The sequence below is a fragment of the Camelus dromedarius genome, chromosome 2, assembly GCF_036321535.1.
Source record: "Camelus dromedarius isolate mCamDro1 chromosome 2, mCamDro1.pat, whole genome shotgun sequence".
Classification (NCBI taxonomy): domain Eukaryota; kingdom Metazoa; phylum Chordata; class Mammalia; order Artiodactyla; family Camelidae; genus Camelus; species Camelus dromedarius.
Genome location: NC_087437.1, coordinates 31,727,404 through 31,753,765, shown reverse-complemented (window position 1 = coordinate 31,753,765; position 26,362 = coordinate 31,727,404). Strand labels below are relative to the sequence as shown.

Genomic DNA, 26,362 nt, shown 5'->3' with positions numbered 1-26,362 from the left:
TCAGATGTATTCACTAGTAACTGATAAATTATAAATTACTTTAAGTGAATTTTGTTCTTGTCATTACATATGTGAAAATGAATACACTCACACTGTAAGCTAGTTAAGCAATATATAGGTATACAGAGTGAAATAAGAGTCTCCACACCCACCCCCCCGACTCTCATGTCCAGAGGAAACTGGTGTAATCCTACCAATCATTTATTCAATGAATTTGAATCTATATATACCTGTGTATACATTCAGATACATTTTTGACATGAATGGAATCATTTTTCTAATCATATTTTTAGTCTCTCAAATTCCTAATAGTTTTTTTGTAACAGCCTGTTCTTTAAGGTTACAATCCTAGACATACTTTGAAGGATATCTTAACTTTCAAAATTTATCTTGATATCTTCTGTTTGCTATTTTTAATTTTCTTGGGTGTTTTCCTGTGTGAGTTCCAAGCCACCTGAAGTAAGTAAGGTTGGGGGAAGGTTTTTCTCACATACCTGGCAATCTTTGGTTGGGTGTTCATCCTCAGCCTAAGATTCTCTGTTAACATGTCTGCTTTTCCATTTATTGTTGCCCTAGATTGTTTCTGAAGGTTGTGATGAAGGGGCAGGGTATGGTGGGGACACTGGAGGTTTGCTGGGATGTAGGGACCCTGGCCTCTCCTGGGGTTCAGTAGCTGCCAGGCTCCCTAGCTCCAGTCCCCACATGCACTGCTTTATTCTGCAGATGCCTTGCGAATGCTGCTTTAGAAAAGACCTGTTGATTGGTGGGGCAGGGGGTGGTGAGGGGCCAGTGGCTTAAATGTTGCAAATATGATTCCTCACAGTGGACTGCACTGGACCACTTGAATCAGAATCATGTGAGGAGTGCATTAAAAATGCAGATTACTCGGACCCACCTCAACCCAAATGTAAAATCACAATATCTGTGGGAATGGAGCCCAGAAACTGATCCTGGGATTGGGTCTATGGGGGAGGTCATAGCATAATATAAGTTTCAATGAGCTCCTCAAGATTCCTCTGCAGACTGGAGTTTGAGAACCACTGTTTTGAAGGTTTGCCAGATCCCACTCCCTTCTCTTTGTTAACGATTCCAAGAGAGGTCCTGCCTGTCACATGCCCACCGCATAATTGTAATTGGTTTATTCCTTTGTAGAGTTGACTCTATGTATTCTCTTTCAGGAATTTCTAAAAGTTTTTTACCTTCTATAGCAATCTCTCTTGTTAGTCTTATTTACTATGTGTGTGTGTGTGTGTGTGTGTGTGTGTGTGTATATATGTTATAAAAGTATATTTCCTAACCTACACACACACACACACACACACACACACACTTAAAAGTAATAAAGCTGCATTTCACAGCATCCATATTTTTCATTACTTACAGCATCCATATTATGACACAAATACAATTTGTAGAAAATGTCATCACTTTTCAGGGCATCATTTACATGCTTCCTCTTTAGCAAACACGACTGGTTACCTTCTAGATATGCACTATAGCTTTCTTCCTAGCCCTCATTATCGTCTTTATCAGAATAAATCCTGCTTGGCGTGAGCTAAATGTGGTAGTCCTGTCCCCCTGGCCAGTAATTCATTTAGGAGAGGTGTGTAACGGTTCTAGCCAAAGAGATGTAAGGAGGGGGCTGTTTCGTGGCTTCTGGGAAATTTTATTTCACTTCTAAAGAGACACCAGAAAAACAGGCACTTCCTGCCTCTGGGATGGTTACATGCAGATGTAGTACCTGGAACTGCAGCCACCTCATGATCACAAGGGACTTAGCCTTGGGGTGAAGCCAGTGCTGAGGGCAGCAGAATGGAGACAGAAAGAACATCAAGATCCTTGGTAACGTTATTGACTTGCTGGATTGACTAAACCTGAAACCACTCAACTTCTGTTACTTATACCTTAAAGCATCCTAACTGATAAAATGTCTACTCTCAAATACATAGCAAATTTCTTATAAATCTTGGAAAATATTTTCTTACAAATATTGGGAAAAAAAGAAACTCAAGTTCATCCATTTAAAAATTGCCTCTTCCCCTTAAGTAAAAACCCACAAAATTTATATCTAGACATTTAAAAATCTTTAAACAAAACAATTATCTTAAGTTGGATAGGCAAAACTCATTTCTACCCCCAGCCCCAACAAGGATGAGGATTAAAAATTTAAAGAAACTTGGTTTCATAGCACCTTCCAATTTCTGGAAGTAAAAAAAGGTTTGGGTATGTATAATAAATCTCCAATTTACTAAGAAATTGTATGTCAAAAATTTTTTCAGTGAGTTATTTTGACTTCAAAATGGCCCACTTAAGAATTTGGTTTTAACCTATAATAAAATAGTAGGTGTATACTACTGGGGACCTCCTGAGCTCTGAATACCCTGAATAATCCCACTCGGGCTCTGACCATAAATGCCTACCCTACTTAACTTCATGTTAGCAGTGAAGGAAGGTAGACGGAGTAGAGATGGAAGAGATAGGTACAGGTAGCACAGAGAAAGGCCTCAAGCAGTGGGGACCATTTAAGTGGCTCTTTCTTTCATAACTCAAATTTTGTAAAAGTGGATACTCTGTCCATTTTCTAATTTTAAGAAGTTCTCATACAGGTAGGAAGTACCAATTTTATAAACTGAAACAACAGCATCAGCATTTCTGCAACTGTAGAGTGATTTTCCCCAGGTAATTCATTTGATAGACTTCAGTGAGGTGGTATATTTCTCCCTCGAACTCCAGTCTACTCTGACTCTTACCATTTCTCAGCACTCATAAATTATGTTAAAAATATAATCAACAAAAAATACCACAAAGCATGTGTTAATATGAAATGAGCAGGCTCCTGGTACATGAGAATTCTGTGCAAACTTATTCAGTAATACTCAATTTACATCACACCCAATGAGCTTTACTCCTTTTCCTCAGTATGTTTATTTCTGTGGTTAGCATCTCTCCTAATATGCCAGGACTCCACTCTATATGCTGAGTCTTAGTATGTCTACAAACTCCCTTTTAGCTTAGCTGGGTACCAGCCCTACCTCCCTATGCTTGGGCTGTGTCCTCTTCACTTCTTGAGCTCCATGAAGCCAAAGTCACACAGTAACTGTACCCTGCCCAGGCGGCCCTCCACATGAGATATCCATGTGGCCAAAGACCTCCCTGATGTAACTAGAGGGTGGGGCCTAATGCTTTTTTTCTGGCAATCCCCATCTTGCTTTTCTTTTTCATGTTTCTTCTCATCAAGAAAGTTGCTTGCTGGGCCTGTGAGTCATCCTAGGACCCCTTGTCCACTCATTCCTTCAACCCCAACCATCATACACAGTTGAACTATTATTTACTGTACTATTGACCACAGTGTTATAAAGCATTAACATTTGGTTTTTCTTGGCTTTCAAAAATAAATTATTTTGCTACAAATCAAAGTATACATTAATTTGACAGAATATTTTTGGAATTTGTTCTTTCTTGTGTAGTTAAAAATTTTGATGAACATATTGTTCTTAGGAGTAGTCCATGGTCAACTCAAAATTTGGTTGCTAAGCATTCTAAATATTTATATTTCTTATGTGGTTCATCCTTCTAAAATATAGGAACTGAAAATCAAAGCTACCGGATTATATACCACAAAGGAAAAGAATTTACTTACTTTTCAAAGATTACACAAATTCTATTTTAGTGTTATAAGTACAGATGTACTATATTTATACTACAATTTTTGAAATTTCTGAAATAAAATCATTCTTAAAAGAAATAGTGTTCTGGATATTTTACAAGGGCATTTTCTTATCATTTGTTTTCCAATATTTTCTTTCTCACGTATATGAAGAATAAATACTCTAGCATTTCAAAGATACTCAACTGTCCTTTTTAACCTAAAATTGACAATTTTAAGAAATAACTTCAATATTATTTCTTCTGGACAGATAATAAAGAGCCGATAAGAGAACAAGTTCAGAGAATATGAAGTTACTATATTTCAACAACCAGGGAAAATTCTGGTCTCTGAATAGGTTAAGTTTCTTACTGAGATAAAGAAACATTTCTTACTGAGATAAAGAAAAATTTTAAAAATTTCACATATTTAAAAATTTTTACAGGTCCTTCAATATACAATCTAGGCCAGAAAAATAGCTGAGAAAAACAGCAGTAGAGTCACAGAGAACACGTCGGGGTCTTTCTAAACTCTTACGGGTTGTTTAATATTCACCATCTTACATGAGCTTTTCTTTATAGTTGTCCATCTCAGTCACTGCCTTCTGAAGTTTTAGCCCAAGTGCTTCTACTTGACACTGTAAATCTGGAATGACATAATGTATTCATCTGATTAGTACATTTTAGGTGTCCAGATATTTTCATAGAGTAAACAGAATTCTTTTAGAGCTGCCACTCAGCTCCTGAAGAATAATACAGCTGTTTATTCTACTTTGCTTGGATGACCATATGCAACTCATCCTTACTCTGAAACTCCACAGAATTAACGGGTTTTGACAGACTCAATTTATTGGCCTCTTTCTGCCCCCAACATCATGCTAATTTTCAAACAGCTAATGGGTTAAATTTTACTAATTTTTTTGAAGGAAATTTATGTTGCTGGCACACACATGGATTTTTTGATCACGTGGCTCACTTCTGAAACACTTGACTGCCTGAGCTGGTTCTTGTGGCCTGGAACTGAGAAGTACTGCTGAGGCTTCTGGTATAGAACTGAAATAGACAGACCATGTGCAAGGCTTCCGCTAAAGAATCTGCTAACTCTGGGTAGTACCTACCAGGCATTTTAATGACTTTCAAAGCCAAGAAAATATAAGCAGGAAATTGGCTTCCTAGAGTGTTGAACTGGGGAATTCAAGCAGTGTTTGAGGAAGACTATTCAAGTAGCCACGTCTAATGTGTGTGGAGGCAGAACTGAAACTAGAGCAAAAAGAACAAATTGCTTGAACGACCTGAGTCCTGTCACTAGTCTGTCTGTGTGGACTAGCATCCGAACCCCAGCCCCAGTAACAGCCCTGTTGGTACTCTTTTTGGGAATAAGGTGGAAAACAAACTGACACAGGTGGACTAACTGATTTCTATGAAGAAAACAATTTAAAACACTGAAATTTAAAAAATTTCCATGCTACATCTGTTCAGCTGTTTTAATAACATTTTAATAGGAAACTTTAAAATCTTTATGCATCTGTATGAACATATAGACTTTCTATATGTATCTTCTATCTGTCCTCTTAACTTTGTTTTATGATGATGAGGCAGTTCCTTAAATCAGAAAATAAATTCCCTCTAAGCAAATGTTTTAACTAGACTTTACTAAATATTGGCATAAATATAGCACATCCACATATACTATTTAATGTTGTCCCTCAAACTTCCATGTAAGTGTGAATAGCCCTGTTTTTCAGATGAGTAAAAATGAGATATTCTCTGATTCTCTTGCCTAATATCTTACAGTTAGTAAATGCATTAGTCGGCAGCCAAGCTGACAAGATTTTAAACTCGGGTGAGGGGATCAAACTGAGAAAATGACCCCTTAAATAAATACGTAATTCAATATAGACTTACCTTATAGGTAATATATGTGCAGTATATCTTTTCCACTTATCAAATAGTGATATCATTATATGAGAGAAAAGACAAAATAACGTACACACGGAGAATTTAGTTTTGAGTGTAACCTTCTGACACAAGGCAGTCTCTAATGAATGTGTTGCTTTGTTATTAAGTACATGTGGGCTTGCAGGCAGTTCTAATCACACAGGCACAGCTAAAACATTTCTTCCTATTCTCTGATGAATAAGGAGGGAAAGAAGTTGTTTGTTGATGGTGTACTATTCCAGAAACTGCAGAGTGCTTTCTCCTATATTGTTTAATTTATAGTCACAGCTATCATGAAAAACAGGTACATATTTTATTTTTACCAGATGACTCTAAGGATTAGAGTAATTAACTAACTTGTCAAAGATCACAGAGCTAGTTAAAAGTGATCTCGCGATTCAAACTCAAGCTGGCCTTACCCCAAAGTCTTCACCTTTCTAACTTTCTTACGCTGACTGTCAAAATATGAAAGCTACAAGGAGATATGATATTTATCCATGGAAGTGTGGTTAGTGCAGCTATAGATGTGACTAGCATATCCCAGAATCTTTAAAGATGTATATTTACAACAAATGAAAAGTATTATTTACTACTACATAAAATATGTAGTAAATTAGTGTAGTGTCTAACTCCAAGAGGTGGTTTAGATTTTAATTTTTGAAAATTTTAAAATTAATATATTATAATTAATGAAAGATATTAAGACAAGTATGGGTATCACTGTGACTGACTTTATAAAACTGACATCAGAGAGAACAATTATGCCTTCCTATTAAATATCCCTTGGTGCTTTCATCAGGATATAATCTTAAACTAGACAAAGCATAGATCTGAGCCCATGTGATAAAGTCTATGTAATAACTTCTAAATACAGCTATTGTTAAGAGGAAAAATTGATTATCTTAAAAAAAACTCCAAAAATTGGTAATTGATATGTGAATTTTATGCAATTAATTCTCAATTACCTGATCATTGGTAGAACAGTATACAGTAAAATGGCAGCTAATTCAAACCCATTTTTACAGCATTGTGAAGTAGTCTTAGTATCATATCTGAATATACTTATGCATCACAGTCACAGAACTTATTAGATTTAAAGGAAAATAAACTACACAATTATGATCCAACTCAAGAAAGGAAAAGCTATTATACTTTCGGTATTATTCTCCCTACCTACCCACCTAAACTTCCCTTTCTCCCTATTTCAAGATAAACATGGATACTATAGTCTTTAAATCACAGTATCCAATGAGTAGGGAAGCCACTTCCTTCAGATTATTCACTATGTATTTACAGCATCTCTGAGTAAAAATAGGGAAAGCAAATAAATGTTTTACTTTAAAACACAGAAACCCCTAGAGGCTGTCATGTGAAGTAAACAGAAACAGAAAATATAAGTAATGTCAACAAATAAATCATTTTACTTAAAGAGAGAAGATACCACATAGAATCGAGAAAAAAAGATTCATTGTGAATAAACCATAATGTAAACAGTCCACCATTGGACTGTTTAATTAGGAGTTGGCTAATATATTTTCATAGCTTTTAAAAAACTTTTAGTTGTATTTTCTCTAATCAAGAAGTGCTAAGAATTATTTTGAATATACACAGGACATATCTTTGCTGTTCTGAATGAGGCATAAGCATCCTATTGGTTTACTATTGGTTCTGAAGGACAAGTAGGGTCCTTTTGTTTCTTGGAGCGGAGTGGCCAGTTCCTGTCCTTAATAAATAAAGGCACATAGTTAGGAAAAGCAGCAGAGAGATTAAGCCACCTGCACAAGACAGCTCCTTCAGTTCCTGAGGCAAGGAGTTCTTAAATAAGTGTATTGTTCTGTGCAGTCCTTCTCTATAGTTAAATAAATTCAACTTCAATTTTCTGTCATTCAGCATGACATTGGATTATGAGGCAAAAGGCCCTGAATGCCTACAAAAAGAAAGGAAGCATTGGCTTTAAACACCATGCAGATGTAAAGCGGAACCCGTGGAAACAATCCAGAATTTACAACAGCAAATTCTACTATAATGTGACTGCGTTCTTTGCAGATATTAAATAAGAAGAAATGATTTTAAATGAACAAGACAAAAAGGAGCTCTTAGCCTCTCTTCATATGAAGCCAGCTGCTTGCTGGATAGCATTACGCAGGCATCAGATTTGGGGTATTTAGTCATTTAAGAGAATGCTGTTATTTCAAAAGGTTTCTAGAAAATACAAATACAAAAGGTATTCATAGTGAGCTATTTTATAGCAGGATATAAAACTTTACAGTCACTCGGAGGGTACATTAAGTTAGTATAATGTTTAAGAAAACAATAAGTGAAACTTTTATAGTGCAAAGATATTTCAAGCTTCAAACTTCTGGATAAAGAAAACACCAGAAAAAAATTTAAATCTGATTCAAAGTGCAATATGAAGGAAAATGATTCCAAGTTCAAGCAGCAGAACAGAGGAACAAGCAGGCAGGAGAAATGGCACCCAAAGATCCAGATTCAGGAGAATATTTTTAAATGAAAAAGTGTAGGCTATATATATATATTTAAATGGTAGAAATAATTGAAGAAAAGGAAAAACAAAAGCTCATCATTCTTTTAATATACTCCTAAGACAGGATAACACAGAGATGGAATGCATGAACTCTAAAGCCAGACTGTCTAATTTCAAATCCTGGCTCTGCTTCCTACTAGCTAAATGACTTTAGGCATTTTAGTTTACTTACCTACAAAATGGTTACTACAGCAACGGATTGTTCTAGAAATTAAATGACAATGTATGTAAAGAGAACAGCACCAGGCACATAGTGAGCATTACATAACTACTGGCTTCACCACTGGCGGTGGTAGTTAGGCCACTCTACTCCTCCCTCCGCCCCGACTTCTGCCCTGAATCTCATCACTTCTCAGCTGAAGACCTTGTTCTTGCAGGTGGGTCTGGTGCTATCAGTGGTTATTTTTGTATGGAGAAGAGTAAAAATGAAGGTTTTTAACTGTGTGTTTTTTAAAAAAATAATCTATAGAAAAACTATGGCAAGATGTTAAAACTTATAAAATATGGGTGATGGATTCACATACATTTGTTGTATTATCTTCTGTATTTTTCAGTGTTTGATATACTTTATAGATATATTGTTTACGGAGGGGTCTTGCTTGCACAGGTCAAGGATAGCATGTTCTATACTAAGGAGTCTAAGCAACTCAGTTCTCTGTGCCCAAGGTGCAAAAGAACACAAGGGGAGTAGAACTTGGTGGGGGTAGGGGGTGAGGTTGAAATTGTAAAAATAAGCTATTTGATCTTGTGACTATGGAGAAGAGAAATTCAATTGCAGTGGGAGGAGGATATGGTAATAAGGAGGATTGTTGATTTTGTTTTTGCTTTAAGATATTGGGACATATTTATTTATATCTGATTAGAGGGTATCCACATTTGTCAATTTAATGTATACCTTCTAACTTGTACTTATGTGTGAAAAAACAGTACTTTTTGCAGATGTTTTTAAAAACTACATAAATGGTATGAAGCTATAAATCTCATTTTAATTCTTACTTTTTTTACTACATTGTTTTTGAGACTTACCCATGTAGTAGTATATAGATGTGATTCATTCCTCTCTGATTGATATATATTTAATTATATGCACATATCACGTTTCACTGATCTAGTCCAATAGTGATAAAATGTAGGTTGCTTACAACTTAGTGTCACCACAAATTATCCTGCAATAAAAGTTTTTTTTTTTTTTTTACCAGAGGTGGGATCAAGATGGCACAGTAGAAGCACCCTGAGCACTTGGGCAGGAGCAGAACCAGTGCCAAGGTGGATACTATCATTGCCAGCATGCACACAAGTGCACATACTTGGGAATGAGTGGAAGCAGCTTAGTAATGTGGCTTCAGCCCCTTCATCCCTGTCCCAGCCTCTAACCAAGGCATGCACACAAGGGAAAAGTAGAACAAGCTCAGAAGTCCAGCCTGAATCCCTCGAGCCACAGCCATGCCCACAACCAAAGCAGAGACTGCCATCACATGAAGGAGAAGCCTTGCTCCCTCAGGGATCCTGCTCCAGCCCGTTGTGCCCTGGCTCTGCCCCTGATAGGGCACTGCCTGCCATTGAGCCTAGGAGGAGCCCTGGCTCATGCCTGGTTCTGGTTCTAACCCCTCCAAGTCCAGCCCTACCTTCCACCAAGGCAGCTGCCAGTGTACTCTGGGAGAAGATCTGGCCTGTGCTCACTTCAGATCCATCTCTCCTAGCAAAGCCACTCAGTACATGCATACTGCATAGGGAAATTCCCAAATAAGGACACATATTCGAGACCAGGGTAGGTAAGAAGTTCATCTAATTCCATAGAGAAAAACAGAGAAAGTTAAACAGAATGAGAAGACAGAGGAATATGTTTCAAATGAAAGAACAAGATAAAACTCCTGGAAAAAGCCCTAATGAAACAGAGAAAAATAATTCCATGCAAACGGAAACCTCAAGGCAGCTGGGTAGCAATACTCATAACAAATAAAGTAGACTTTAAAACAAAGTCTACAATAAAAGACAAAAAAGAGTATTATATAATGATAAAAGGACAATATAAGAAGAGAATGCAATATTTGTAAACATATACACACCTAACATAGAAACACCTAAATATATATAAAGCAAATATTAACAGATACAAAAGGAGAAATTGACTGCAAAACAATAATACTACAGGACTTTAACACCCCACTTACATCAATGAACAGATCATCCAGACAGAAAATCAATAAGGAAACACTGCCCTTAAATGGCACATTAGGCCAGTTGAACTTAATAGACATCAATAGGACATTCCATCCAAAACCAGCAGACTGCACATTCTTTTCAAGTGTATATAAGACATCTCCAGGATAGATCACATGTTAGGACACAAAACAAATCTAAATAAATTTGAGGAGACAGAAATTACATCAAGCATTTGACCACAACAGTATGAAACTAGAAATAAGGAACAGGAAGAAAAATTGAAAAAACATAAACAAGTGGAGACTAAACAACATGCTACTAAGAAACTAAAGTCAACAAAGAAATCAAAGAGGAAATCAGAAAATACTTAAGACAAATGAAAATAAAGACATAACTTTCCAAAATTTAGGTGATGTAGCAAAAGCAGTTCTAAGAGAAAAGTTTATAGCAACACAGGCCTATTTCAAGACACAAGGCAAATCTCAAATAAGCAGCCTAATCCACCATTTAAAGGAATTAGAAAAGAAGAACAAATAAAACCCACAGTCTGCAGAAAAAAGGAAATAATGATCAGAATGGAAATAAATGAAAGAGACAAAAATAGAAGATCGATGAACACAAGATCTGTTTTTTGAAAGATAAACAAAACTGATAAGCCTTTAGCCAAGTTCATTGAGAAAAAAAAGAGAGATGACCCAAGTAAAATTAGAAATGAAAGAGTAGTTACAACCTATATTGCAGAATTACAATCAAAAGAGAAGACTACAAACAGTTATATCCAACAAATTGGGCAACCTGGAAGAAATGGATAAATTCCCAGAAACGTACAATCTTCCAAGACTGAATCAGGAAGAAATAATCTGAACAGACCTATTACTAGTATTGAAACTTAATAAGTAATCAAAAAGCTTCCAGGAAACAACTCCATGACCAGACAGCTTCATAAGGAATTCTACTAAATATATAAAGAGGAGTTAATATCTGTCCTTCTCTTATGAAAAACTATATGGAACCAAACTGGATAACCTAGAGGAGATGGACAAGTTTCTGGAAACATACTGTCCACCAAGACTGAATCAAGAAGAAACTGACCACTTGAACAATCTGATCACTAGAAAGGAAATAGAAATAGCAATTAAAAACCTCCCTACAAATAAAAGTCCACGACTGGACGGCTTCACTGGGGAATTCTACCAAACATACAAAGAAGAACTCATACCAGTCCTTCTCAAACTCTTCCAGATGATTGAAAAGGAGGGAATACTCCCAAACTCATTCTATGAAGCCACCATCACCCTGATACCAAAACCAGGCAAAGACACTACAAAAAAAGAGAATTATAGGCCAATATCACTGATGAACATAGACGCCAAAATCCTCACCAAAATTTTAGCAAATAGAATCCAACAACACATAAAAAAGATTATACATCATGACCAAGTGGGGTTCATCCCAGGGACACAAGGGTGGTTCAACATATGCAAATCAATCAATGTAATACATCACATCAACAAGAGAAAGGACAAAAACCACATGATCATCTCAATCGATGAAGAAAAAGCATTTGACAAAATTCAACACCCATTTATGATAAAAACTCTCACCAAAGTGGGTATAGAGGGAACATATCTCAACATAATAAAAGCTATATATGACAAACCTACAGCCAGCATAGTATTCAACAGTGAAAAACTCAAAAGTTTCCCACTAAAATCTGGGACAAGACAAGGATGCCCACCATCACCACTCCTATTCAACATAGTCCTGGAAGTCCTAGCCACAGCAATCAGGCAAGAGAGAGAAATAAAAGGGATCCAAATTGGAAAAGAAGAGGTAAAAGTGTCACTATATGTTGATGACATGTTACTATATATAGAAAACCCTAAAAGGTCCACACAAAAACTACTAGAGCTGATCGAAGAATTCAGCAAGGTAGCAGGTTACAAGATTAACGTTCAAAAATCAGTTGCATTTCTTTACACTAACGATGAATCAACAGAAAAAGAAAGTAAAGAAACAATCCCCTTTAAAACAGCACCCAAAGTAATAAAATATCTGGGAATAAATCTAACCAAGGAGGTGAAAGAATTATACACAGAAAACTATAAACCATTGATGAAGGAAATTAAAGAAGAATTTAAAAAATGGAAAGATATCCCATGCTCTTGGATTGGAAGAATCAATATTGTTAAAATGGTCACACTGCCCAAGACAATCTACAGATTTAATGCAATCTCTATCAAATTACCCAGGACATATTTCATAGAACTAGAACAAATCATAATAAAATTTATATGGAACCATCAAAGACCTAGAATTGCCAAAGCATTACTGAAGAGAAAGAAAGAGGCTGGAGGAATAACTCTCCCAGACTTCAGACAATGTTATAGAGCTACAGTCATCAAGACAGCATGGTATTTGTACAAAAACAGACATACAGACCTTGGAACAGAATAGAGAGCCCAGAAATGAACCCACAAACTTTTGGTCAACTAATCTTCGACAAAGGAGGCAAGAATATACAATGGAATAAAGACAGTCTCTTCAGCAAATGGTGTTGGGAAAACTGGACAGGAGCATGTAAAACAATGAAGCTAGAACACTCCCTTACACCATATACAAAAATCAACTCAAAATGGATCAAAGACTTAAACATAAGACAAGATACAATAAACCTCCTAGAGGAAAACATAGGCAAAACATTATCTGACATACATTTCAAAAATTTTCTCCTAGAAGAAATAAAAGCAAGAATAAACAAATGGGACCTAATGAAACTTACAAGCTTCTGCACAGCAAAGGAAACCATAAGTAAAACAAGAAGACAACCTACAGAATGGGAGAAAATTTTTGCAAATGAAACCAACAAAGGCTTGATCTCCAGAATATATAAGCAGCTCATATGACTCAATAAGAAAAAAATAAACAACCCAATCCAAAAATGGGCAGAAGACCTAAACAAGCAATTCTCCAAGGAAGACATACAAATGATCAAAAGGCACATGAAAAAATGCTCCATATCACTAATTATCAGAGAAATGCAAATCAAAACTACAATGAGGTATCACCTCACACCAGTCAGAATGGCCGTCATTCAAAAATCCACAAATGACAAATGCTGGAGAGGCTGTGGAGAAAGGGGAACCCTCCTACACTGCTGGTGGGAATGCAGTTTGGTGCAGCCACTATGGAAAACAGTGTGGAGATTCCTCAAAAGACTAGGAATAGACTTACCATATGACCCAGGAATCCCACTCCTGGGCTTGTATCCAGAAGGAACCCTACTTCAGGATGACACCTGCACCCCAGTGTTCATAGCAGCACTATTTACAATAGCCAAAACATGGAAACAGCCTAAATGTCCATCAACAGGTGACTGGATAAAGAAGAGGTGGTATATTTATACAATGGAATACTACTCAGCCATAAAAACCGACAACATAATGCCATTTGCAGCAACATGGATGCTCCTGGAGAATGTCATTCTAAGTGAAGTAAGCCAGAAAGAGAAAGAAAAATACCATATGAGATCGCTCGTATGTAGAATCTAAAAAACAAAAACAAAAACAAACAAACAAACAAAAACAAAGCATTAATACAGGACAGAAATAGACTCATAGACAGAGAATACAGACTTGTGGTTGCCAGGGGGGCGGAGGGTGGGAAGAGATAGACTGGGATTTCAGAATTGTAGAATGGATAAACAAGATTATACTGTATAGCACAGGGAAATATACACGAAATGTTATGGTATCTCACAGAGAAAAAAATGTGACAATGAGTGTGTATATGTCCATGTATGACTGAAAAATTGTGCTGAACACTGGAATTTGACACAACATTGTAAAATGATTATAAATCAATAAAAAATGTTAAAAAAAAATCTGTCCTTCTCAAACTATTCCAAAAGATTGAGGAGGAGGGAAATCTCCCAAACTCATTCTATAAGGCCACCATTACCCTGATACCAAAACCAGACAAAAACACACACACAAAAAAAAAAAAAAAGGAAAGAAAGGAAGAAAGGAAGAAAGAAAGAAAGAAAGAAAATTATAGGCCAATATTTCCAATGACTATAGATGTAAAAGTCCTCAAAAAAGTATTAGCTAACTGAATTCAACAGTACATAAAAAGGATTACATACCATGATCAAGTGGGATTTAACCCAGGGTTGCAAGCATGATTCAATATCCACAAACTAATCAATGTGATATACCACATCAACATAAAGGACAAAAGTGACATGATCATCTCAATAGATGCAGAAAAATCATCTGACAAAATACGACATTGATTCATGATAAAATTCTCATTACAGTTGATATAGAGGGGACATATCTCAACAAAATAAAGGCCATTTATGAAAAACTCAAGCTAATATCATGCATAATGGTGAAAAGCTGAAAGCTTTTCCTCTAAGATAAGGAACAGACAAAGATGCTCACTCTCACCATTCCTAATTAACACGGTATTGGAAGTTCTAGCCACAGCAATCACACAATAAAAACATAAATAAAAGGAATCCAAATTGGAAAAGAAGTAAAATTGTCACTATTTGCAGATGACATGATACTATACACAGAAAACCCTAAAGTAGCCACCAAAAAACTATTAGAACTAATAAATGAAATCAGTAAAGTTGCAGAATACAAGATTAATATACAGTAATTTGTTGCTTTCCTATAGACTAATAATGAACTAGCAGAAAGATAAAAATTTTAAGAATCCCATTTACAATTGCCTCAAAAAGAATGAAATACCGAGGAATAAATTTAACCAAGGAGATGAAATACCAATACTCTGCAAACTATAAGACACTGTTGATGGATACTGAAGATGATAAAATAATTGGAATACTATCCTGTGTTCATGGATTGGAAAAATTAATATTGTTAAAATGTCCATACTACTCAAAGAAATCTACAGATTTAATGTAATCCCTATCAAAATACCCACATTTTTCACAGAAAGGAAACAAATAATCCTAAAATTTGTATGTAATTACAAAAGACCCCGAATAGCCAAAGAAGTGTTGAGAAAAAAGAACAAAGCCGGAGATACCATGATCCTTGACTTCAGAATATACTATGAAGCTACAGTAATCAAAACAGTATGGTACTGGCACAAAAACAAGACCCATAGACAATGGAACTGAATAGAGAGCCCAGAAATAAACCCATGCATATATGGAAATTTACTGTGTGACAAAGGAGGAAAAAATATACAATGGGGAAAAGACAGTCTCTTCAGTCAGTAGTATTGGGAAAACTGGACACCTATAGGTAAAATAATGAAAGTAGAACATTCTCTAACACCATATACAAAAATAAACTAAAAAATGGACTGAAGACCTAAATGTAAGACCAGAAACCATATAACTCCTAGAAGAAAACATAGGCAGTATACTCTCTGATATAGGTCTTAGAGATTTTTTGTCTCCTCAGGCAAAGGAAACAAAAGCAAAAATAAACAAATGGAACATAATCAAACTTAAAAGCTTTTGTACAGCAAAGGAAATAATCAACAAAATGAAAAGCTGACCTACCTACTGAATGAAAGAAATATTTGCAAATAATATATCTGATAAGGGGTTAATTTCTAAAACATACAAAAAGTTCATACAACGTAATGCCAAAGAAACAACCTGATTAAAAAATGGGCAGAAGGCCTGAATAGGCATTTTTCTAAAGAAGACATATAGATAGCTAAAAGTCATATGAAAAGATGTTCAACATCACTAGTTACCAGGGAAATGCAAATTAAAACAAATGAGATATCACCTCACACCTGTTAGTATGGCTGTTGTAAAAAGACAACACATATTAAGTATTGAGGAGGATGTGGAGAGAAGGGAACCCTTGTGCACTGCTGGTGGAAATGTAAACTGGTGCAGCCTCTATGGAAAACAGTATGAGGTTCCTTGAATGAAAAATATAACTACCATATGATCCAGCAATTTCACTCCTGGAATAAATCCAAAGAAAACAAAACAGTAATTTGAAAAATTATATACTCTAATGTTCATAGCAGCATCACTTACAATAGCTAAGATATAGAAGCAACCTAAGTGCCCATTAACAGACGAATGTATAAAGAAGTGGGGTGTGTGTGTGTATATACATATATATATAAAATTATATATAATAAAATATATATAGTGGAATAGTACTCAGCCATAAAAAGAATGAAATTTTGCCATTTGCATCAGCATGGATGGATCTGGAGGGTATTATGCTCAGTGAAATAAGTCAGACAGAGAAAGACAAATACTGTGTTTACTTACTTGTAGAATCTAAAAAAATAAAGCAAATGAACAAATGTAACAAAACAGAAACAGACTCAGATACAGAGAACAAACTGGTGGTTACCAGTTGGGAGAAGTGTGTGGGGAGGGGCAAGATGGGAGAAGGGGATCAAAAGGTACAAACTACTAGTACAAAATAAACAGGATACAAGGATGGAAATAAGATACACCACAGGGAACACAGTCAATATTTTATAACTTTAAATGGAGTATATTCTATAAAAATATTGAATCATTATGTTGTACACCTAAAGCTGATATAATATGCTAAGTCAACTATACTTAAGTTAAAAATAAATAAATAAATAAAATTTATAAAGCTTCTTATCCATCTTCTTGTCTGCTTATAGGGGAGTTTTTTTTCAGTGTGTTCCTGGAGCAAACTCACGAGGTCACAGGCAAACACATACTTTAAAAATGCCAAATGATTACTAGGATGGAGGCACCAGCTTACACTCCCAGCTCACTAGATGAAGGTTCTTGCTTTCCCAACACTCACTAGAAGAGGCTATTTAAGTTTTTTTTTTTTTTTTAATCAATCCACAGGGTGCAAAGGTAGTGTTTCATTGTTGGTTTAGATTGCAGTTATCTGCTCACTACTGAAGATAATCATCTCATTTTATACTTCTCAGTCATTCATAGTTCTCTTTTTATGATTTGCCTTTCCCCCAATATCTTTTCTATCCACTTCAGTGGAGCCTTCTTCTTCATTCTCCACAGAAATAACACTTTTCAAGATTATGAATGACTTTCTATATTAACAATTCCAAAATTTAATTCTCAGTTCTTATCTAATGCAGATTTTCAGTAGCATCTGACACATTGTTCACTTTTTCTTTGAAACACTCCTATTGTTTGCTTTACACTGTAGTATCTTGTTTCCACCTTCCTCATTCACTATTGCATTGGTTATTGTTTCTCGGTCTCTATTGATATTTCTCGGTCTCTATTGATATTTCTCGGTCTCTATTGATGATTCTCATTCTTATATATACTCTAAATATTAGGAAGCACCAGAGGTTCAGCCCTTAGCCCTTTTCTCTACCTGCATTTTCTCCCTAGTATCTCACTTAGTCTCATAGCTTTGAGTAGCATTTATATACATGTCTCACATCATCATCATCACAGATAAGTGTTGAGTATTTACTATGTGCCAGGCACTATATTCTAAGTGCATTATACTCATTTAATGTAAACTAACTAGAATGTAAGTTTCATGAGAACAAGAATCTTATCTTTTATATTCATAGTGTCTGAGACAAGAAAGGTGCTCAAAAAATAACTATTGAAAGAATGAATGAAATTTTGTGGCTACCAGAAATAAGAATTCCAGCAAAGACACATTTAAAATTATGTACCTAAGATTAAAATGAGTGGAACTGAAAGAGTTGCACAGTTTTCAATGGTAATATCTAATATGTATCTTGGCATTAAAATGCAACTTTCTTATAAATATGTTCTTTTATTTCAGTAGATTTTTACTGAGTACCTACTCTGTTATAGGTAGGCTCCATGATGGCTACATTCAGTATATAAACATCAGTAAGATATACTTCCTTGTCCTTAGAGAAAGTAAAGTCAAGTGCCTTATTTTTCCTTCATGAATGATAAATTATGTTTTAAATAACAAATCAATAACTCCTTTAAAATTAAACCTGTTTTATTTTTCTACCACTTTAAATTATTTCATTTAGTTAAACTGTTAGTTAACTATGTGGCTAAAATTGTGGGATTTCTTATCAGATATAACCAATATGAATGAACACAATCAGTAAGCTGCATTTAGATATTACATATATATATATTATTGTACCATGGTTTGATGAACTCAGCCTTTCACAAAGTAATATCTCACTTAATTTTTTAATGAGCATTAACAGAGAAAGGCTTTACAAATGTAAGAATAGATATCAATAATAGAAGAAAGTTCTTTAATGAGTGTATTCAACTATATCAATTGCAAATTAACATTTTTTAACTTAAGCAAACTTTTTATAAAGCTCAGATGGTGAATACAGCCACTTCGAAAGTTCATTTCATTTTAGGGTTTATATTTTAGAGGTTTGATTCACATCTATATCAAAATAGGAATACTTGAAGTACATTAACATTTTCTGCATAATGCCAGAAGGGACTGAAATAACATTTGGAGATTATAAATCAGATGCTCCATCAGGTGTGGATTTACAGTTAAAAAGTTGCAATTTGGTCCAGATGTAGTTAGATTAGAACCAGACATTTATTTATCTAGGTGTGTGGGAGGAGGGGAGAGTGTATTTAAATCAAGCTAAGGAGATAATCAGATATTTAAAATTTGGAAATAAATTATATTCTAATACTAAGGATCAAGAATTTACCTCAGAATGCAAAAAACAAAAACAAAAACAAAAACAAAAACAAAAACAAAAGCTTCTAAAACCCCAGTGCATTTTTTTTGTTCTGAAAATTAAACCAGCCAAATATAACATAATGATAATTGTAACTAATAGGGGCTTATAAAACATTAGAAATCATGCATGGGTAAGATAGGAGGAGCCTTAAATTCCATTTTTTTAAACCCTGGTTAAATCATGTAATCACTCTTTCTCAACTGGCAATCCTGATGATTTAGAAGCTTGTGAATACATTAGAACATTACTCTGTTTTCTGATAAATTTGTATAAATAAATAAATTCACACAATTACATATATCTTATTATTTTGAATGTGTATGTGTGTGTATACCAAAATAATGAGATTTTTCAAGACTGAAAAATATTAATAATAGATATGGACAGCCTAGAGTGAAGTAAGCAGGAAGGGACAGGGAGCTATACTGAATAGAATATTAGCTGAAAATATTTATGGGATAAAAAAGAAAAAGACCTAGGGTTAATAATAAGGCAAATGAATAAACGGAATATAGGGGAGTTTCAATCTAAAAATATTTAATAAATTTTCAAATAGATTCATATAGCCATATAAACATCAACTTTCTTTAATTAATCCATGTGCTCTACCATCAGAATGCTTACAGAAATTCTTGTATGCAGGACTAATTCTATGCAAACTGGAAAGGAGGTAGAGTGCATTCACAGCCATACAGAGTACTGATTCTATCTTTTGCCCCCTTTCTCCTTGTGCTGGGAGGGCAGTAGAATAGGCAAAGGGCAAGAATTCCTTCAAAAGGCTGCTTTTATACTACAAAACCAGTTCATGCTAATTGCAGTTAAAAATTCTACATCATTACATAGTTTAAAAGTAACAAGCATAAAACCAAAAACACTTTGTAATTATAAGAATGAAGAGATCTGCAGACAACATTCACACATATGTGAAAAGATTTAGCTATGGGGATATTTATCAGAATATTACTTTAATAGAAAAAAAGTGAAAACAATTATTCAAAATAAGATATGATTTAAAATTATGATTCATCCAAAATTAGAATATTATGAGTATTTTTGACATGGAAAGATTTCACAATGGAAGAAATGAAGGGGTTGGAGATTATGAAACTATTATTCCACTTATAAAAATATATATATTCAAAACAGGAAGTCTCAGAGGATCACATCATATAATGCTATGTGAATGCTGGAATTTCCTAATCAATAGTGAATATGGCTTATTTTGGCAATAGGGAACAAAAGATTCATATTAAAGTAGCTGAACACTGAATCATGTAATATACCTATACCCATCTTATAACCATTTCATAACCTATGGGTGGCTTGTGTCTACTAGTTCTCAGGACCTCTTCTGCCTTTCCCTTACAGAAATTTGTTTTATTTACCAGAGCTGGAAGTGGCCTCTATAGAGGCTTTCTCTGAAATATATACTGATGATAACAATGAGTATGCTTTGATGTTTATAAGCAGTGGAGTTCAAGGGTTAAGGGTCCAAGTTTTGGAGGCACAGTTCTGGACTCAGGCTCTAATTCTGCTGATCAGAGGCTGTGTTGCCTTGGGCAAATGACTTAACTCCTCTAAACCCCAGTAATCTCATTCGTAAACTGGAGATAATAAAAATGCTTAACCCAGGACGATGATAATAAGGGAGTACACTGTGGCTGCACTGTTTGACATGTGTTAGTGCTTTGTGAATGTTAGCTATTATTTAGACTGTAGTAGGAAAGCTACTTAAATTCACAGGAATGACTTTTTTTTTTTTTTAAATGATATAAGGAGAGTATTAGTGGCTAGTGGGAAAGAGATGCTGGTAAGAAGTAAGAGACATTGGACATGGGGTGGGAAAGGGGAAATGGGTCATTTATTTCTCATTCAGATAGCATTGCTATTATTCATGCTACTGGTCCATAAATGTGGATGATTTTTAAGAGTCTATGAGCAGCAGGTGTGCTGTGTGCCTGGGTGAGTCCATGTGTGAGAGTGACTGGCTGTGAGTGTCGTCAAGAGAGTGTTCATGTGGGTGTTAGGGACAGGGCAGAGGAAAGCTCCTTCCTTTCACTGCTCAGCTGGAGCTTCCCTGAGGATGCAGAATGCTTAGTGTAGAAGCCATGTACGACACAACTTTTCCTGTTAAAGTGTAGACTGCATCGTGTAGGTGCCTAATTAATAACACTGAATGACCAAATTTTTTGATGATTGGTGACTAAATGGGCAGAAGATGATCTAGGTTAAGGCAGAGAGGAAAGAGAATTGCATCACATTAGACCACAAGTATAGAATGGAACAAAAATGGGGCAAGGAGTGACCAGGATGGTGGAATAGGAAGACACTAAGCTCACCCCCTCTCATGGGCACACCAAAAGTATACCTATTTACAGAGAATTAGCTATAAAAATGAACTGAAAACTAACAGAAAAGATTTTCCATACCTAAATATAAAAAGAAGGAACTACAATGAGACAGGTAGGAGGGGCAGAGATATAATATACTCAAGGCCCACACTATCTGGTAGGCAACCCATAAATGGGGGGATATTAACAACTGCACTGAGTCCTAACATAGAGCCAATAGTTTGAAAGGAGCCTGAGTCATACATACTTGTGCTCTTGGGGAGACAGGAGGGAACTCGGGCTTCCCTGAAGATGGAGACACTGGAGGTAGCCATTTTGGGGAGCTTGTTCTACCACAAGGACACTGGCAAACACCATTTGGAATTCTCCCTCTAGCCTGTTAGTACTGAGGGGCTAATCTGTCTACCAGCAACATGACACCACCTGGGCTCTTTGTGCCTGGCAACCAGCTGCCGTGGGACCCATCCCTGTCCACCAGTAAGCTGGCAGCCACAGAATGGTGAGGCAAAGTCTGGCACCCAACTATGCCAGTGGCCAGCCCTGCCTACCAGTGCACCTACAGTAGTAAGCTCTGTCACAACAGAAGGCCCACACAGACCACATGGGAGCATCCATAGAGAACAGAGCTCTCGTGACCAGAGTGGAGTGTGCTTGCTGGTCTGCATAGGACGTCTCCTATATAAGGCTACTTCTTCATGATCAGAAGATGCAATCAACCTTCCTAATACATAGAAATAAACACAGAGAATTAGACAAAATAAGAAGACAGAGGAATTTGTTCCAAACAGAAGAACAACAACAAAAATTCAGAAAAAGAACTAAATGAAATGGAAATAAGCAATCTACCCAATAAAGAATTCAAAGTAATGATCATAAATCTGCTCAAGGAACTCGGGAGAAGAATGGATAAACACATAACAAGTTTAACAGAGTTAGAAAACAAGTTTAATAGAGTTAGAAAATATAAAGAAGAACCAAACAGAGCTGAAGCATAATATAATTAAAATAAAAAAAAAATACTAGAAGGAACCAAAAATAGATTAGATGATACAGAAGAACAGATCAGCAATTTGGACATAAAAGAAGTGGAAATCACCCAAGCTAAACAGAAACAAGAAAAATTTTTTAAATTAGGATAATGTAAGAGATTTCTGTGACAACAGCAAGTGTTTTAACGTTTGCATTACACTGGTCCCAGAAGGAGAAGAGAGAGTAAGGGGCAGAATACTTATTTGAAGAAAATTTCAGCTGAAAATTTCCATAACCTGGGAAAGGAAAAAGATATCTAGGTTCAGGGGGGGAGGGTATAGCTCAGTGGTAGAGCGCATGCTTAGCATACACAGGGTACTGAGTTCAATCCCCAGTACCTCCTCTAAAAATAAATAAACATAATTACCTCCCCCAACCTAAAAAAAAAAAAAAAAAAAAAAAGAAAAGAAAAAAGATATCTAGGTCCAGGAAGCATAGACAGGCCAAACAAGATAAATGAAAAGAAGTCTATACCACACATTAGAATTAAAGTCCAAGGCACATTATAATTAAAATGGCAGAAATTAAGATAAAGAGAGAATCTTAAAAGCAGCAGGAGAAAAGCAACTAGTTACATACAAGGGAACTCCCACAAGACCATCAGCTAACTTTTCAAGCAGAAACTTTGCAGGCCAGAAAGAAATGGCACATTATATTCAAAGTGTTGTAAGGAAAAAACCTACACTCAAGAATATTCTACCCAGCAAGGCTATCATTCAGATATGAAGGAGAGAGAGTTTTCTTTTTATCTCAGACAAGGAAGAGCTATAAGAGGTCAGTACCACTAAACCAGATTTACAAGAAATGTTAAAGGGATTTCTCTAAGTAGAAAAGACCACAACTAAACATAATAAAATTATGAAAGAAAAAAAATCTCACAGGTAAAGGTAAACATATAGAAAAGGGAGTAGATCCACCACTAATAAAGCTTGTGAGAAGATTAAAAGTAGTTAAATCATCTATATCCACAATAAGTAGTTAAGGGATACATAAAACAAAAAGATGTTAAACATGGTGTCAAAAACATTGAACATTGCAGGGGAGTTAAAATACAGAGTTATTAGAATGCATCTGAACTTAAGAGATCAACTTAAAATAATCATATTTTATTTATATATATATAAATAATATATATATAAACCTCATGGTAACCAAAAACCAAAAATCTATAATAGATACACAAAAGCAAAGAGAAAGGAACTCAAACAATACACTAAATATAGTCATTAAATAAGAAGGGAAGAGAACAAAAGCAGTCGAAAATAACAAAAAGAACTACAAAAACAACCAGGAAATAATTACAATATGACAATAAGTACATATCTATCAATAATTACTTTAAATGTAAATGGATTAAATGCTCCAATCAAAGTCTGAATAAGTATGTTTTAAAAATGACCTATATATGTACACTGTCTAAAAAAGATTCACTTTAGATATTAAAGACATACAGAGACTGAAAGTGAAGGGATGAAAAAAGGTACTCCATGCAAATGAAAATGGAAAGAAAGCTGGGGAGGCAATGCTCATATCACACAAAATAGACTTTAAAACAAAAGATTTTAACAAGACACAAAGAAGGACATTATATAATGATCAAGGGACCAATCCAACAAGAAGATAAAACAATTGTAAATATATATGCACTCAACAAAGGAGCACCTAAATACATAAAGCAAATATTAACAAACATGAAGGGAGAAATAGACAGTAATATAATAATAGTAGGGGACTTAAAACATCACTTAAACAATGGACAGATCATCCAGACAGAAAAATCAGTAAGGAAACACTGGCTTTAAACAGCACATTAAACCAAATGAACAATAGATACATATACATCTGAAGACAGCACATTCTTTTCAAGTGCACATGGAATGTTCTCCAGGACTGATCATATGCTAGGCCACACAAAAAGTCTCAATAAATTTAAGAAAACTGAAATCACATAAAGCATTTTTTCTGACCACAGCAGTATGAGACTAGAAATCAAGTACAGTAAAAAAATTCCAAAATACAAATACGTGAAGGCTAACCAATATGCTACTAAACAACCAATGAATTACTAAAGAAATTAAGGAGGATTTGAAAACAAGGAAACAAGGAAACTCTAAAATGAATAACCTAAACTTATACCTAAAAAAACTAGAAAAAGAAGAAATTCAAAACCCATAGTTACCAGAAATAAATAATAAAGATCAGAGGGAAATAAAGAAATAGAGACTGAAAAAACAGTTTAAAAGATCAATGAAACTAACAGCTGGTTCTTTGAAAATATAAACAAAATTGATAAACCTTTAGCAAGACTCATCAAGGAAAAAGGAGGGCCCAAATAAATAAAATTAGAAATGAAACTTACAAATGAGACCACAGAAATACAAAGGATTATAAGGTATTTCTACAAACAATTAATATACCAATAAAATGGACAACGTAGAAGAAATAAGTAAATTCCTAGAAACATACAATCTCCCAAGACTGAATCAGGAAGAAATAGAAAATATAAACAGATTGATTATCAGTAATGAAATTGAATCAGTAAAAACAAAACAAAAGACAAAAACAAAAGACAAACAAACAAAAACCTCCCAACAAACAAAAGTCCAGGACCCAATGGCTTCACAGGTAAAATCTACAAAATGTTTAGAGTTAACACCTATCCTTCTCAAACTATTCCAAATATTGAAGAAAGAATGTTTCAAAACTCATTTTAGGGGGCCAGCATCACCATGATACCAAAACTAGAGAAAGACACCTAGCAAAAAAAAAAAAAAAGAGAGAGAGAGAGAGGAGAAAAAAAAAAAAAAAGAAAATAACAGCCTATTACTGATAAACATAGAAGCAAAAATCCTCAACAAAATATTAGCAAACTAAAATTCAACAATACATTAAGGGGATCATACATTATGATCAAGTGGGATTTATCCTAGGGATGCAAGCATGGTTCAATATCTGCAAATCAATCAATATTATACACCACATTAAGAATTTAAGAATAACAATTTAAGAATAAAAATCAGATGATCATCTTAAGAGATGCAGAAAAAGCTATTGACAGAATTTAACATCCATTTATAATAATAAAAAAGCTCTCAACCAAGTGACTACAGAGGGAAGATACCTTAACATAATAAAGACCGTATATGACAAATCCATAGCTTACTTCATACTCAATGGTGAGAAGATGAAAGCATTTTCTCTAAGATCAGGAACAAGACAAGGATGCTCATTCTATTTACTTTTATTCAACATAGTATTGGGAGTTCTAGCCACAGCAATCAGACAATGAAAAAAGTAAAAGAAATCAGAATTGGAAAGGAAGAAGTAAAACTGTGACTATTTGCAGATGACATGATACTATACATAGAAAATCCTAAAGATTTCACAAAAAACTACCAGATTAATAAATTTATTCAGTAAATTTACAGGATATAAAATCAACATACAGAAATCTGTTGCCTTTCTATATACTACCAATGAGCTATCAGAAAGAGAATTTAAGAAAACAATTTCTAATTTGTAATTGCATCAAAAGGAATAAAATACCCAGGAATAAATCTAACCAAGGAGGTAAAAGACTTGTGGTTAGAAAGCTGTAAGATATCAATGAAAGAAATTGAAGATGATACAAACAAATGGAAAGATATACCACACTCATGGACTGAAAAAATTAATACTGTTAAAATGACCATGTTCTCCAAGGCAATCTACAAATTCAATCCAATCCCTAAACACCACTGGCATTTTTAATAGAATTAGAAAAAATAATTGTATGGAAACAAAAAAGACCTCAAATAGTCAAGGTAATCTTGAGAAATAAGAACAAAGCTGGAAGTATTATGCTTCCTGATTTCAAAATACACTACAAAGCTACAATAATAAAAATAGTATGGTACTGGCACAAAAAGGTAGATCAATGGAACAGAATAGAAAGCCAAGAAATAACCTTATGCTTATATGGTCAATTAATCTATGACAAAGGAGGCAAGAATATACA

At 34.9% G+C, this 26,362-nt stretch overlaps 1 protein-coding gene across 9 annotated transcripts in view; it reads right to left on the bottom strand.

The window, feature by feature from the left end:
- LEKR1 (leucine, glutamate and lysine rich 1) overlaps positions 1–26,362 on the bottom strand; it is a 224,444-nt gene that overhangs the window by 89,143 nt on the left and 108,939 nt on the right. For all 9 annotated transcript variants that reach the window (XR_010383326.1, XM_064492258.1, XM_064492257.1 and 6 more), the window contains exon 6: positions 4,210–4,291. Coding sequence is in view for 8 of the 9 variants with exons in the window: in XM_064492258.1 (XP_064348328.1) it covers positions 4,210–4,291 (82 nt within the window). In the remaining variant the exon portion in view is untranslated. The remainder of the gene's footprint in view (positions 1–4,209; positions 4,292–26,362) is intronic.